The following is a 16,232-nucleotide window of genomic DNA, read 5'->3' as shown; positions in this document are numbered from 1 at the left end:
TAATGCTTATACTTTATTCCCAGATAAAATATTAATAGCAAACAAATATATATCTATATATATAATGTGTTCACAATATATAGATTATACAACTTAATCATAACTTGATAGAACTAAACATCAAAGAGTAGGACATCCAATTATCTGAATACCTTTGAATCCAATGTTGGTTACACGTACATTATAAGTTGGTGTGACCTAAAGCAGTTAAAATGTGATAATATAATAGAAGAAAAAGAAGCAGAGTGACAGCAAACAACTTTAACAGTTCACAGTTGCTTTGTGCAGAAAAATGTCAATAATATAAGTAAATTAATAAATAATTGCATATGCACAAGAAAAATCATTTTATTATAAGTAATTTTTTAATAAATTAGAAAATGAAATAGAATAAAAAAAATGTTGAGGTACCTCCATTACTTTAATCCTCACAGATTTGATTGGAGTAAAACGATACAAACTTAATAAAAATAGTGAATTCATTATTCATATGTTTGTCTTAAAAGTTTGATTTTCAATACATTAAATAAATTTATCTATAGTCCATATGTTTGCAGTAAAATTATGAACATTTTTACCTGATATCATTCCAATCATAGCTACCAAAGAATGATAAGGTTGCTTCCTAAATTCATATAAACATGAAACAAACCAAAAAAATAATCAAATACCTAGTTAAAAAGATACAATTTTAATAGAATTGCAAATATTATAATAAATATGCCCACTTAAAATTTAGAATTCTTATTATGATAATTGAGACAATAAGATTACCTCATAAGTGTTGTCTTGAACATATTCAAATCTTACACGCCTTAACAATTTTATATGTTGAACAGAAATATATATAATAAAAATTTAATATTGAAAATTAATTGTAATTATTGTTTGTTTTATTACCTGACATTTTCTTGAGGTAGATACCTCTGCAAAAGTCTTACCATCTGACATAAAAAATAAATGTTTGATTATATCTATTTTAATTTATTTAAAAATATAAGATTGAAAACCAATCTAAACAATATGGATTTACCTTTACAACAGTGGGAACATTAAAATCTAGTTGAATCCATGCACCAACTCCTTGCCCCTGATTTTTTATTTTCAATATAATTTGAGGAAAAATGTGTTAATATCAATTAAAATACTAAATTCTTAAATAAGAGAAAAGAATACTCTAGTTGCCCAGGCTCTCCCAGGATCTCCTCTTTGGTAGGGTCCTTGTAAAGCTTTGCTGCAAGTGTATCGCCTAAGGAAGGAAAATTGATTATGCATTTAAGAAAGATATGTAAAAAGAGAAATATAAAATAATACCAAAATATAATTGTTACTGAAGAGTATTATTATGAAACAATAAGCATTACTTATAACCTTGCAATCATCATTCTTATATAATAATAATTTTTTTAATTACGTGTCATAAGTAGAAGAAGCTGAACACTTTATCATTGTGGCTGGCAAAATCTTTGAAAATAAACTATATGACTGGTTCAATCTAATCCTATATATCAAGATTCAAAGAAGTATGTTTTTTTAGATATAATACTTTGGCTGGTTTTAGGATATTCTTCTGCACTATGTTTACCACTTACTAAACTAAGAACCTAGATGCTAGGGGCGGAGTAGCTAGTTGCATAAATTAATAATCTGTAAAGCTATATTTTTAAAATCTTGTTTTGGGTGGTAAGTTTGAGTGTGGCAAAGATGGTTAAATAGTTTTTTTTTGTCATGTATTTTATTATTCATATTACTATCTCTATTGACAAATAGACATTTAGCATTTCCTGTGGAGTTGTACCATCATCACAAGTAACTCTTTCATATATTTGCCGTGTCAATGGGTATGCTAAAAGAAATTTACAATTAAATTAGTGTTCATTAGAATTAACAATCAACAAAAAAAAATTTAATTTACATTAATATTAGGAAAATTAATAGACTAGACATAGTATATTTAGATGATCTATCTGTCCCCTTTTTTTAACAAACTTATGAAGGGATTTTTAGTAGAGAAAAGTATTGTTTATTTTTTTGTTATATACAAAATATAAAAGAATTTCCCAATGATACAATTTTTATAAAGCTAACTTTATCCTAAGAAATGCAACTATTCATAACTAAATTGCTATTTGTTTTGTTATATGTTTCATGTTTTACATATAATAATTTAACTAATAAAAACTTATAAAAGATGTACAAAAATATAAAGCTCATAATACAAAAGAAATGAGAAAATTATGCACTTACATATCAAAATCTGTAAAATATTTCAGACAATGTATGTGTGAAATGTAACTTCATGGTTATCCTATTGGCTGATTTAAAGAGTATATCTCTAGATTATCTCTATTGGAGAATTAAATGTACCTGTACTTTGTTGTCCAGAAGTTGAATTGACAATGTAACCTAAGAAATTTTAAGTCTTTTTCAGTTTTGCAAAATCCAAAACAAAATTAGAAAATTAGATATTTTAAATTTAAATTTATAAACATACCAAAAACAAATGCAAACAGAAATGTTGATATTTTATTCATCATCTTAACCCTTACAGATCGGGGGGGGGGGGGGGGGTCATATTGACCCCCCCCTCTAGTTTTTCAATGTCATTTTTTCGTAGGTAAGATAGAGAGTTGTGACTTCATGACTTTTTAAGTTTAGTAATTATACATCGGCAAGAGTTGATCTTATAAGTATATCTTGTCTGTGTCGGTCGTGGTGTCGGGTCAAAGTCGGTTAGGTGGCACCATATTTAGAAAAAATTCTAAATAAATCTTAATTTCTACATTATGGCTTTTGTGTAAAGGTATAATATGACCCCCCCCCCCCCCCCCCCAATCTATTAAGGTGGGAATTGGGGCCCATTCTGTAAGGGTTAACAACTTTCTCCTGCATAAATATGTATGTATTTGAAGTTATGCTATAATGATGATACCAATTATAAAAATCTATTCTACCTCAAGGATGTGGAAAACTGATGATAACTTTCATTATGTCTTTGTTGTACAGGGTGTTTTTTTTAATTGGACAAACTTATTGCTTAATTTAACCCACTTGCCATTGATAGAAGTTAATAATTAATATCTTAATTTATTCATTGAAGATTATCAAATGAAGATTTGTGGATCATATCAAGTTAAAGGTTGTGCAAAAATGTGCACATTTTTAAAATTCAAATTGCGCAGCTTGTGTTGATAGTAGACAAATTTTTATGCATACTGTCATAATCGTCATAAACTCTAGAATTTAGATATTTAAGAACAATTCCTGTGCTATGTATAGTATAAGAGCTTCGTGTTAAAATGTCCCAACTTACTTAAAACTGTTCAACCTTTCTCATATTTTCCAACGTAGCTTCTATACTACAAATGGCATGAATATGATACATATATTTCCAAAATCTTGAGTTTATGACAATTATAACGGTATGCATAGCATTTTCTACAATTAACAAGAGCCGCGCAATTCGAATTTTAAAAATATATGCATTTTTGCACACTCTTTAATAAATTGATCATGATCTAAAAATCTTTCAAAAATAGGCACTTTGGAAAAATTGGTTTTTAAGGCATAATTTGTTGAAAATCGCTAAATATGTTTTTTCTTATACAAAACTCCCTACCCAATTAAAAAATTGAAATTAAAAAAAATCACCCTGTATTCATAGAGAGAAACAAGTGATTTTCTTTTGTGAGTCCTTTTGATATATGTATTTTTCATTAAAATCTTTATATACACCCCCAAATGAACCTAACATAAAGGTTTATGAGAATTGGAAATTATCACTTCTTTGCTTTACATGATAGAAAAAATTGTTAGAAAATGTTCATTCTAAAACATCAGCCCACTAGATCATAACTTACTAAATATCTAACCGTCTGGACAAGTTATTGTTTCAACTTGATTTTCAGTTGACTTAAATTTCAAAAATAAAAAATAAAAACCTCTTAATCCATTTCAAAAAATCCTATCAAAAAGACAACCATCTCAAAATCTTTTGTGATCCCTTTCAAATGGATCAAAGGTTATAATTTTGACTAAATAACTTTGATTGCAGCTAGCTCTCAAATGGCATTATGATTTAGCAATGCTTTAGTTTTATTCAAAGGAAACACCGTATAATGTTAAACATAAAAAAATTTTCACATGAAGGTACATTTCACATTCAAACATTTTACTTTGCTTTATGTAAAATGTCAACTGTCCCTTTATATAAAATGTTTTATGTAACTATATCTTTATGCCAAATGTACCTTTTTAGGCTTATTAATTTTTGTCATAAATACTAAAGTTTTATACTGGTATCCAAAGTTTTATACTGGTACCCAAAGATTTATACTGGTATCCAAAGTTTTTATACTACTACCCAAAGTTTACCAGTTTTTATGGGAAATGTAAGATAAGATAAGATAAGATAAGATTTATTTTCCTCATAAAGGTACAACATGTTTTTAGTTTAAATAATTTATACTGGTTACTATGTAGTTTGATGCATTGGTGTCTTGATATGCTTTGGTTTGTGTTTTTACATAGTCGCAGGTTGATATAGTACCTTGCACGGGATTGAACACATCTCCACCTAGTTCATTTAATAGCAATACAAATATATGTTTTATTTTATTATTGAATCCCATGCGACATTGCACCAGTTGGATGGCGTAACCCTCTTAGGGTTGTTGAGCCTCTGGTAAACTTTGGCGCTTGCCAAGCCAGTGCAATGTCTGATAGACATAATGACATAATAAGGAATATAAAAATGACAAATTATATTCTACTGTGTGCAGCTATCCTCCTACCATTGGTCGCGACTTCTCCAAGTGTAAGTTTGGAACAATTAAGGGAACCAAAGCCTTCCTAAGAAGTCACTATTCCCGTCGTGATCCTTGGCAACCCTACTAGACACTTTTCCTTTTTAAACATCTATTTTAAAATCTAGTGTGAAAACTCCCACTGTGAGTGGGGTGTATTCACACCTGACCCCAAGATAACGGCGCGTATTTCGGATAAACAGCCAAAAACTCAGGAGCCATAGTATAAAAACAAGGTATATTGCTGGAAAAATCGCAAAAAATCGCAAAGAATCGCAAAAAATCGCAAAGAGTCGCAAAAAATCGCAAAAAATCGCAAAATAAATGGTGTGTTTATTATACAGTTTTTTCAATGTGCAGTGGAGAGACAATCGTTAATTAATTGCGTACGGAAAATAAGTAGAATAAATAGAATATTAAGTAATTATTAATTGAGAAAGTTTGAGAAAGTTTAATGTAGGGGGCTGTACTGACAAGGTTAGGTTTGAGAGACGTTTTCAAAATAGAAGGTAAAAAAAGGGAAAAAGGAAAAGAAGGGGGAGGAAAGTTGAATTTAGAGGATTTAACATATTTGACTTATTTGATGCGATAGGATAATATATGACTTTTAATTATTGTAAAGGTTTTGGAATATTTAATTAAGTAAATTTTAATATAAGCTAAATTTATAAGGTAGACAACCGCTTAAATGAAGAATAACAAAACAATAGTAATAAATAGTAATAAACGGTAAGGGGTTAAAATACTAATTTAGTTTCTTACATAATTCTTTGATTCTTTAATTAGGCGCTAATTTGTGCTTATGGGGAGAATGGGAGCGGGGGAGAGGGGGGAGACGGAGGAACTGGGGGAGATAGGGGAAATCGTCTGTTGATGCTTAGGAATTTCGCGCGTTTCCGTTGCGGAAGGATTTAACAAGTGGGTAAAGAATAAAGAATAAAGAGGGGGGGGGGGGTGGTTGTTTTGATGCACGGTCAAGGGGGATGGTTTGATTTCTTAGGTCATATGAGAGATGTGATTGGGGGATTAATTATTAATCTTAAAATGGTTTATAAAACACTTGAATATAACACAATTGGGGTATAAATAGGGGGTTATTTGACTTGAAATTCAATTGTTTTAAAATGTCCGACCAAGAAGAAATTCAGATTATACAAGTTGAAGCGCCGGCAGTTCCAGCGGAAGAAGTGGAGGGAGTCCAAGGTGGCGGAGGTGCTGGTGTCCCAGAACCTCCTGTTATAGATTTATTTTCCAGCAGCGACGAGAACGAGAACGAGGGCGACGAGAACAACGACGAGAACGACGACCCCGTCATGCCCGCCGTCCAGGCCGCTTTAAATCGCGCCGCCATTCCCGACTTAGTCCCTCACCCCAGCGTAGATTTACGCGTTGTGGACCTCTGGTTCGCCCAGAGGCGCCGGGTGATGGACTTGCTGCACGATGGGGACCTCATCATGTTCCGGAGAATCCGCCATGCTGTGTGCGACGAGGAAGTGCTCAGGAACGTTCGTCGCAACTATGAGATTGTTGCTGCCCTGATTAGAGCTCTTCCTGTTATTACCAGGTCCTTTCAAAGGAATATGGACATCCTGGCGCGGGTCAACCAACAGGTCATAGCCCAGAGGGAGATCATCGACGAGCTCCAGGCACGAGAACCAATCTATGGACAATATGGGGTCTGGAGCGCTGATGAAATGGATTAAAAAGGTTGAGATTTTGGAAATTACAGAGCTGTCCAGTTGTCAATTAGTCATTTTATTATTTTGATGCAAATAAATAATAATAATAAATGTTGTCCTCAGAAGTAAGATGTTTTTTAATATGTTAGATAGTTCTTTAAAATATTATGTAAATTTATGATCAAATATAAAAACATGTTGGTTGAAAGGAAAGATTAGATTCTAGGTTATTCGTGCGTTAAAATATTAAAAGATATAAAATAAAAATAAAATACATGAAGAGTAGGGAAAAAAAAATTTGATTTTAAAATTGTTCGTGCGTTAAAACAATTATGGGCGGGGGGGGGGGGGGGGGGTGGGGGGGGGGTGAAAACATTGTTTGGTTAGTTATAAGTGCAGGTCCTACTTAGACTATCATTGAGACAGAGTTCACGAAAGTTAAAGGTTAATGTTAAGGCTAAGGCTAAGGCTACTCTACACTTTGGTTTGTGAATGCGGTTCCTACGGAACCTATGCCTGTAGATATGAAAATAGGTGGGGGGGGGGGAAGTCAGCTGTTTGCTAAGATGAAAAATTGCCTAAAGAAAAACCGCATAAATAGAAACTGTATAAAGAAAATTGTATAAAGAAAATTTGTGTAAAAAAACTGCATAAAGAAAAGAATTGCATAAAGAAAATTGCATAAAGAAAAACTTTCCTGCATTTATTAAGAGGTTTAAGAAAAATTTTTAAGAATTTTAGTATTAAAGTATTAAAGTTTTAATTTGCACATGTAAAAAGTTTTTTAGAATTCAATTTTGTTTAGAAAGTGACTAAAACATTTTTTCTTGAAGAGATTTTTGTTTTCAATAGATTTTATTTCATTTGGTAGGCTGTTAAAAATAGTTGGAAATGCGTTTAGAGGGGCGTGCAGGAGGAAGTTTCTATTTACATTCGGTTCGTAGGCAAAGTTGTTTCTGTTCCGCGTGCCATAAGTATGCCTATCTTGGATAAAGTTCCAAGTCCCATCAAAAATTCTAGGGTAATTTCCAAGTTTGTAGCTATGCATAAATTTGCACACATTAAATTCAATCAAAAGGTTAAATGGGAGGATATTGTTTTCTTTAAATAATTGCGCTGTATGCGCTCTATTGGGGAGGTTTTCAATTATCCTTAAGGCTTGTTTTTGCAATTTGATTATTGGTGTAAGTAAAAACATAGGGCAGGCGGTAAACAGAAGACAACAGTATTCGATATTCGACTTCACATAGGAAGTGTAGAGTAGTCTCAAATGTTTCTTGTCTAAAATGTGCTTCATTACTTTCATGCTATAAATTATTTTGGATACTTTACTGTAAACTTTGTCTAGATGATATGAGAATTTCATTTTTTCATCGATAAGTACGCCTAGGTGTTTAATGCTTCCCTCATTGGTCCCGTTAACCAATTCCAACTTAGTAATCTTTGATTGGTCATTTTCATTGTGATTGTTCATATTAATAAATACTTCAAAGTTGGTTTTGGCTTCGAGCTCAATGGGGGAAAGCACCTCTCGGGGGGAGGAGAATACCATACATTTGGTCTTACGGGGGTGTATAAGTAGATTATTGGAGTTATACCATTGGGTCAGCTTGGGTATGAGGTCTTTTGCTAGATTAATTAATTGAATAATGTTTTGTTTTTCTAAAAAACCTACGGCATCATCTGCAAAAAGGTTAATTAGGATTTCTTCACTGCAAGAAACAAGATCATTTATAAAAATAAGAAATAGAATTGGGCCCAAGACTGACCCTTGGAGTACTCCTATAATAATGAATTCGACTGTAGTGGAATATAAGCCTTTAAAAAATACACGTTGTTTTCTATTAGCATAATAGCTTTTGAACCAATTAAGTGCGACCCCTCTAATCCCTGAGTTCTCGAGTTTACTAAAGAGGATATCCCTATCTATCATATCGAAACACTTCCTTATGTCCAAAAAAATGGCCATACAGGAAGTGTTCCGACTTAATGCTTGTGTAATCAAAGTACTTAAATTCAATAAATTATGATAGGTAGATATCCCCCTTATAAAACCGAATTGATGCTCGCTAAAAAAAGATCTATCTTCGAGAAATGTGACCAAAGAGTCACAGATATGTTTTTCCAGGGGTTTCGAGAAATTATCTATTAAACTAATTCCTCGATGATTGTCTGCCTCGCTGAGTGACCCTGATTTGTGAAGGACAATAATCTTTGAAGTTTTCATATTTTCAGGAAAGATGCCATTTTGGATTGATAAATTGTAAATGTGTGTAAGGGGGGTGGCTATGGTGTCAGCACAGCGAGACAGAACAAACATCGAGATATCGTTGATATCTGTGGAGCGCTTCGGTTTAATACTTCTAATGATATTAATAACTTTGAAAGGATACAGAGGTTCAATAAAAAGAGAATCTTGGCATGGGGGGGGTAAGTATTCATAAAATCTTTTGGGTGTTTCAGGAATTTCAGGGGTTAAGGAGGAGCCGATTTGGCTAAAATAACGATTGAATTCATTGGCAATTTCTTGTTCATTTTCTATTTTGTTTGGCCCTACTTGGAGATAGGAACATTCAGAAGATATTTTATTGAAGCCTATTACTTCTTTTAAAGTTTTCCATAGTTTTTTCCCATCACCATTTGCATCCCTAATTTGCTTACGATAATAATCAGTTTTTGCTTTCCTGACCTGCCTATTATAATTGTTACGATAGACTTTATAAATTTGTTCATTTTCTGGTGAAATGTTTTTTAAAAAATTCCTATGAAGAGAATCTCTATGTAATTTACATCTAAGTAAATGGTCTGACATGAAAGGCTGCTGGGGCTGGGTCCTCTTATTTTTACGTTTTTTTCTGACTGGACATTTTTCGTTAAAAAGTTTTAGGAAAGTTTTTTGAAAGTTATTATAAGCTAAGTTAACATCATCTTGGTTTAATACATTGTTCCAGTCAGTATGATATAAAGCATAGTTTAATGAATCAAAGTTTTCGTCGTTGAGTTCTCTCTTTTCAAAAAAATCAGGAAGTTTTGGCTTATTTACTTTGTCTATTCTAAATACATTTAAAATAGGCAGGTGGTCGGAAATTTGTGTTGTTAAGACAAATGAAGACATCAAATTTTGGATAAAGTTTCCTACGCCAAATAAATCTAAAAGAGTCGCTGAATGATTGGTAATTCTGGTTGCTCGTGTAATAGTATTAATAATTCCGTTAAATGAAAAAGCTTCAATTATTCTCATTGAATTACTATTGAGGTTATTTAGTTTAAATAAATCAAAATTAAAATCACCGGTTATGAAATAAGGTAAATTCAATGCAGTAATTTTATCAATTAGATCAAGGAAAATTTCAAAGAACTCTTCAATTTCATCATTGGATTGGTTGGGAGGGCGATAACAATTTAATACACAAAATTTTGAATTTTTATATGTTAGTTTTAAGCAAATCGACTCGAGGATATTTTCTTTAAAACAGAATTTGTCAAACAGTTTGTCTACCCTATAATATTTGCTTACAAGAATGCCCACCCCTCCCCCCCTACTTTTTTTTCTAAGTTTTGTATACCAATCATAATTATTAATCCTATAATTATCCATATTTGCATCGTTATTAAGCCAAAGTTCTTGGAAGCAGAGTGCGTTTAAGTGAATTTCATTTGTTGAGAAAGAGTCTATTGTAGAGACGATATTGTCGAATTTAGAATGTAGAGACTGACAATTTAGACTAAATATTGAGAGAAGATTTTCATTAAAAGTTTTAATTTTCTGTATAACTCCTTGTTCATCCGAAAAAACGCAATTAATACCAAATTCATTTTCGAAATCGTTAAAGTAATCTCCGTATATAGGGCTCAAGAGGTTTAGGCTGGGGTTATCGTTAATACTACCGTTATCCTGATTAAGTTGTTCATTAGGGAGGTCGGTCGTCGTTGGGTTGATTCTGGAGCACTGCAGGAGGATTAGTTTTGACGTCTGGTATGGACTTCTGAAACACAGTAGTTATAAGTATACATATAAACAAAAATAATAGAGATATGTACAATAAAAAAGTTATCGCATGCGAAAATATATCAAAGATATAGAAGATGTTGATATCTTTTGGGTTTAGTCTCGTGTGTTGGGGGTGGCAACACATATGTGAGGCTCATATAGTGAAATCCCCTTGCTCATTACTGGTGCAATAAAAATAAAAATATTTTTAATACGGAGGTCAGGAGTAATCAATTCCATAATTACAATTTTAATTACTATCTCAAGCTATTACTGTTTTGGAAGACGTTATTTTAATCAGTTAATATTTTCATATGTCTAGAAAATATAAAAGGAAAATATAAATATGTTCAAGAGAAATTATACTTAGACAATTGAGTATGGCAATAGTAGCAATAATAATAATAGTAAAAGTGGGTAGGTACCTAAAACTTTATGTGAGTTGTTTTTATATGAAATGCATCTTTATGTGAAGTGTAACTTTATGTGAACGATTTTTATGTTAATTAAATGTACTTTTATGTAAAACATTTCTTTGCGAATTGTATTATGTAAAATGTATCTTTATGTGAACTCTACCTTTATATGAAATGAACCTTTATGCCAAGTGTACCTTTATGTGAAATGTACCCTTATGTAAAATGTACCATTATGCCAAATGTACCTTTATGACAAATGTTCCTTTATGACAAATTTACCTTTATGCCAAATGTACCTTTATGTGAAATTTACATTTATGTCAAGTGTACCTTTATGAGAAATGCACCTTCATTGCCAAGTGTACCTTTATGTGAAATGATTTTATATCAAATTATACTAAAAAACTAAGTTTAACTTGCATTGTACTGAGAGTACTATAGTATTTCCAGCCAATCAGAAGGCTGAATCAGCTCAACAGCTAATGATTTTTGAAACGCAATTTAAACCAAATTTTTTTCCTAGATTTTCACTATGAGTCTAGGCGACGTAATTTAATATTGTTTTTTTCTATTATGAGAAATGGAAATCTTTCAAAAGTTTCATTGTACATAAAATGTAAAACGTATTTATGTAAAGGGTATCTTTTATCTTACAAACGCAATTTAAACCAAATTTTTTTCCTAGATTTTCACTATGTGTCTAGGCGACGTAATTTAGTATTGTTTTTTCTATTATGAGCAATGGAAATCTTTCAAAAGTTTCATTGTACATAAAATGTCATTTTGAAATGCCTAGAACTTTTTTGTTATTGAAGCTGAAGTCTTTAAATTTGGGGTATTGGGTCTACTAGTGACAGTCTTTCAGCAGTTAAAGTGTGGTATTTCTTGCAGGCTTCCTTGAAATGATGTAATTTCTGAAGATTTCAACAATTTATGTACCTGCATAGATTTATCAACATTTGGTAACTGATTTTACGAAATTAATGCAGGTTTTATATTAAAATGTAAACCAAGTTTGAAAATTTATTTCAAAAGAGATGTAGTACAACAAAATTTTTACATTATAAATTTTGTTGTTTTTATGTTAAGCAAAGAAAATTTCATTTATTTCTAACTTTTTAAAGGCATTAATCTATGAAAATTACTTTAAAAAAAAGGGAAATAAAAATGCAATTTGAAAAAATTGCTTTGCAATCACTAAATATAACTATACACAAAAATTAGAATTGTTTTCTTTACCTTTCATCCCTTTTATTTTTGTTAAAAGATCCACATGTATTTTATTACTATTCTGAATTTTGTGTGTTTTAGTGTGCATGTTCAAAAATATATATTAATATTTACTCACTTAGTTGAATTTGCATTTCTTTGACAGTCATCTCAAGATCCTAATAATATTTATTTTAAATTATGATTCAAGAATTTTTTTGATAGAAGGATGGAGGGAGGTTTTAAATTAGTAATGAAATATTTTGCAAAATGTATTTTTAATAATATATTTATTTTTTAAGGTTTATTTTATGTGATTATAAAAAAACAGGACTGTAGAAAAAAAATAATAGGAACTTTCTACTTTTGTTACTTTTAGCATATTACTTTTTTACCTGGTGTTTCTTTTCCAAATTCTTCACAAGCTCCTTGTTCATTTTCAACTCAAGCTAAATACAATAAATTAATATATAATGAGTTGCCTAGACTAGGGGGAGGGTATAAAGGGGTGTTAAACCCCATCAAACTTTAAAACACCTTGTTCTACCCCCTCATATTTTTCTGAATACAATAGATTACCTTCAAAACTCCTTATTTTACATCTCTCAAAATAAAAGGCTTTGAAGTCCCTGATGTGTTTTGTATTGTAAACATCACAATCATGATAAATTGCTATAATTTTATTATTTATTATAATTGTTTATGAAAAAAACAAATTTCTACAACAAAATAGACTTTATTTTGGAAATTTTCAAAACCTAATATAAATATTTCATGATATTATAAAATAAAAATTTTCTCATGAAAAAATTTTTGTGGGGGGTATTTTCTAGGGAGGGGGGTTGGCCTCCGCCCATTTTTAAATTTTGTTAAAAAATTTAAGGGTTTTATTTTCTAGGGGTGATTTCTCTTGGGAGGTTGGTGGTATCCTCCCCCAAAATATTAATAAACCTTTAAGGGACCAATGAGAAGCTACCCTTTTCAGGAGAACCCGATTGGTTCAGTGAAATTCTTCGGTGCAAACAAACAAATAGACAGACAAACATCCTTTTACGTTATTATAAGGATTGTGTAAAATTATATAATTCCAGCTGATAAAATTTTAAAGATTATCAAGTAACGATATGAAATTCTATCAAGGTTTGTGTTTAAAAAAAAATTATTTTATCAAATAGATAGGATGTCTCTCATTCTATATTTTCATATAAAAGTGTATCTTATTAATATTAGGAAGGTTTACATTTCTCTTTAGGGAAAAGTATCTTCAATTACTCAAGATAAATCACCCCAAATTAAATTACTTTCAAAAATACTGTAATAAAAAGTAATGATTTAGTGATACCTGCATTTTTAGTTGATTTTTACACAGGACACCAAAACTGTTGCAGTCATCTATTCTTGTTAGATGACTGCGACTGAAATAAATAGACATTATGAAAAAATGCAAACGGAGGGAAATGAGGTTTTCAATTTCATCCCCACCTCATCCCTCTTCAAATATGAGCCATGATTTAATAGTTATTTCTCGCATCGTATTATAAACGGCTTTCCGCGGATATAGAATGCACAATTATAAGATTAAAACTGGTTTTAATCTTATGATTGTACATTTTTATATTCGTAGAAAGCTGGTTATAATTCGATGCTAGACATAGTTTTTTCGTATGGATGAGAACCGGTTCCTATCCACCGGATTCGAATGAATACGAGAAAAAAAATTCTACACACCAAAATTTTAGCATCATATTTCATAAGAGTTAGAACACAAAGGATATTCAAACAAAGAGTTGTTTGTCTGGTGGATAGTGACAACAGTACTAATAAGATAAATGACTCACGAGAATGGTGTATCATTGGATGTATCCTTGCACCAATGTGGTAATGATAAGTATCTGGTCAAGCAATGGCCCTAAAACAAAAATATGTAGAAATTAAAATAAATCAAAGAATTGGCACCTAGCCTAGCCTAGTCTTTGTGACATGAAGGTTGTGGTACTTTTTCTTGGGAGAGTCCTTCAAATAGCCCAAAACCAACCCTGGACCAAAAATAAAAGCTCTTTTTAAACTGTGGTACAATCAGACCAGTGTCCTTAAGACCTTATAAGACAGATAGATTACTTTAGTGCATAGGATTGGATTATATATTTTTTTTAAATAAGATACATATGAAATTTAGTAGCTTCCATTTATAACAAATATATTATATATGTAATTGGACCATTTTACTTTACAACCCCTCTTCCCACCTTTTTTTCATAAAAAATACATATGTTTTTAGCCTATAGTGTCTTCAATTATTTACTTAATTCAATAAAATAAGCACAAACAATTTATTTTAACAGTTTTTTTTTGTAATCAGTATACAATATAATGTGTATTTGTTATGATAAAATTAGTGTTAAAGTTAATATTTTATTTTTACCTGACATGGAATTTCCTTCTCTGGTAATTCAATATCTGGCATGAGGTGGAAAAGGCTGCATTCCAAATTATACTAAAATAAATGTTGTTTTAAATTTGCCACATTTTATAATATTCATAGTTTTTTACCTAATAAATCAACAGAATCATGTTTATAAGAGGCATTTTTTTGGTGCTTAGAAGAGGACAGAAAATTTTAAAATAAAAAAGAGGGGCTAGTTCTTATTGTAAGTAGGTTAGGTGGGTCATGTGAAGGAAAAAAAATTGCGGGTTTCATCTTATTTTTACAGTAGCTATTGAAAGCTTATTTTAAGTTAGGTTAGGTCGTTGCCCTGCAGGGTTAGACCTCCCGCAGGGGCTAGACATGGGAGAAAAGGTACTAGGATAATATGGTGAAACCCACAACTTTGTTTCCTTCACATGATCCAGTTGGGTTATCAAGGATCCCCCCAACCCCCCAAACTGATTAAAGTGCAGAAAGAGGTCTGTCTTTTAAGGGTTAAGGAAATTCATAAAGTCCAAGCCTGAAGTTTAAACAAAAGTCTCAAATTTACCTTAAATGTGTAAGCTATACACTTTACATTTTCCACACAAAGTTGAAAGCACTCATCATTGGATGGGGTGTTAACAACTGGTGGACCATTCTGTGGGGGTAGGTGGAGATAGGTCTTGTTTACCATCTCTGGAAAACATTCCCCATACCCATGCACAATGTAAACATTTACAAGAATGAGAACAACTGTTTTCATTCTTTGGCAAATTACAAAATCTGAAATTAAATATCATAAATATGTAATCTAATATTTAATCTCAAATTATCATTATTTCCAAAATTTTTAAAGCCCTAACATAAAAAAATGTATTTAATTTTTCATTCTAATTAATGTGGAAGGAGGAGTGAAGTCAAAGTATTAAGTTTAAAATTTATGTTCATTTAAAACAAACTTATGATTATCTAGTCTGTTGTTGTATGTGTGTCAGCAATTTTACAAAAAAAACTTAAAAATAACTTATAAAATCTGTTTAGCTTGACTTCCAAATATGATAACCCTTACTGACTTCCCAAATATAATCATTGCCTAACAACAAATTGTATAGTGTACAAAAATATTCTTGAATTATTATTAAAAGCGAAGCTTTTCTATAATTAGGGTCGGTCAATCCGTACGTCCGTCTGTCCGTCCATCCTTAACGGAGAGCTTTTTTCGTTTATTTAGACATGTTAGAATTGTCCTATTGATTTCAAATTTTGCATGGTGATTCCTGTAGTAGTTAGGTACAATTTAGAAAGCGTAGCCACTATATAATCACTACTAGAATGTCCGTACGCCCATTTGAAACATGCTATTTTTTTTACTTTTTTAACAACAAACTTTTATGTGATCTAATATCCGATTGATCTGATTTTTGGTATACTGATTCCTGGGACAACAAAGTACAATATCATAAGCAACTCTTTAATCAAGTCCTAAAAATGTAAGTATGTCCATAAACATTATCCTGTAACAAGCCGTTATTCAACAAATTTACTTAAAATTTTGCTTCGACTCTTTTACATTTATATTCTTATTATTCAGTTCAGACACTATACAAGCGTTAATGTCCGTTTGTCCTTCCATTTCAGTGCTTCTCTTTTATGGATGTTGTCATCCTTGTTAATAATAAAATTACACAAAAAAGACAGAATTATGATAAAAACAAAAATAAA

General features: G+C 31.2%; 1 protein-coding gene across 2 annotated transcripts; it reads right to left on the bottom strand.

The window, feature by feature from the left end:
• Positions 1–15,289, bottom strand: LOC145333627 (uncharacterized). Of its 2 annotated transcripts, none has more exons than XM_080178795.1 (16): positions 15,079–15,289; positions 14,526–14,597; positions 13,942–14,012; positions 13,446–13,518; positions 12,499–12,552; positions 12,243–12,282; positions 2,368–2,406; positions 1,784–1,846; positions 1,415–1,463; positions 1,177–1,249; positions 1,034–1,090; positions 901–944; positions 775–814; positions 579–625; positions 412–460; positions 1–198 (listed from the first exon to the last, which is right to left on the bottom strand). In XM_080178795.1, exons 1-16 carry the CDS (start codon positions 15,271–15,273, stop codon positions 121–123), a joined length of 1,044 nt encoding a protein of 347 aa, XP_080034921.1. In that variant the 5' UTR covers positions 15,274–15,289; the 3' UTR covers positions 1–120. The 2 variants fall into 2 exon arrangements, with proteins under 2 accessions (XP_080034921.1, XP_080034920.1); XM_080178794.1 differs by having other exon boundaries at positions 1,415–1,466; positions 1,787–1,846.
• Between the last annotated feature and the right edge of the window lie 943 nt (positions 15,290–16,232).

Source organism: Acartia tonsa, chromosome 12 (assembly GCF_053477335.1).
Source record: "Acartia tonsa isolate MP-2025a chromosome 12, ASM5347733v1, whole genome shotgun sequence".
In the NCBI taxonomy this organism is placed as follows: domain Eukaryota; kingdom Metazoa; phylum Arthropoda; class Copepoda; order Calanoida; family Acartiidae; genus Acartia; species Acartia tonsa.
This window is presented reverse-complemented; position numbering and strand designations above follow the sequence as displayed.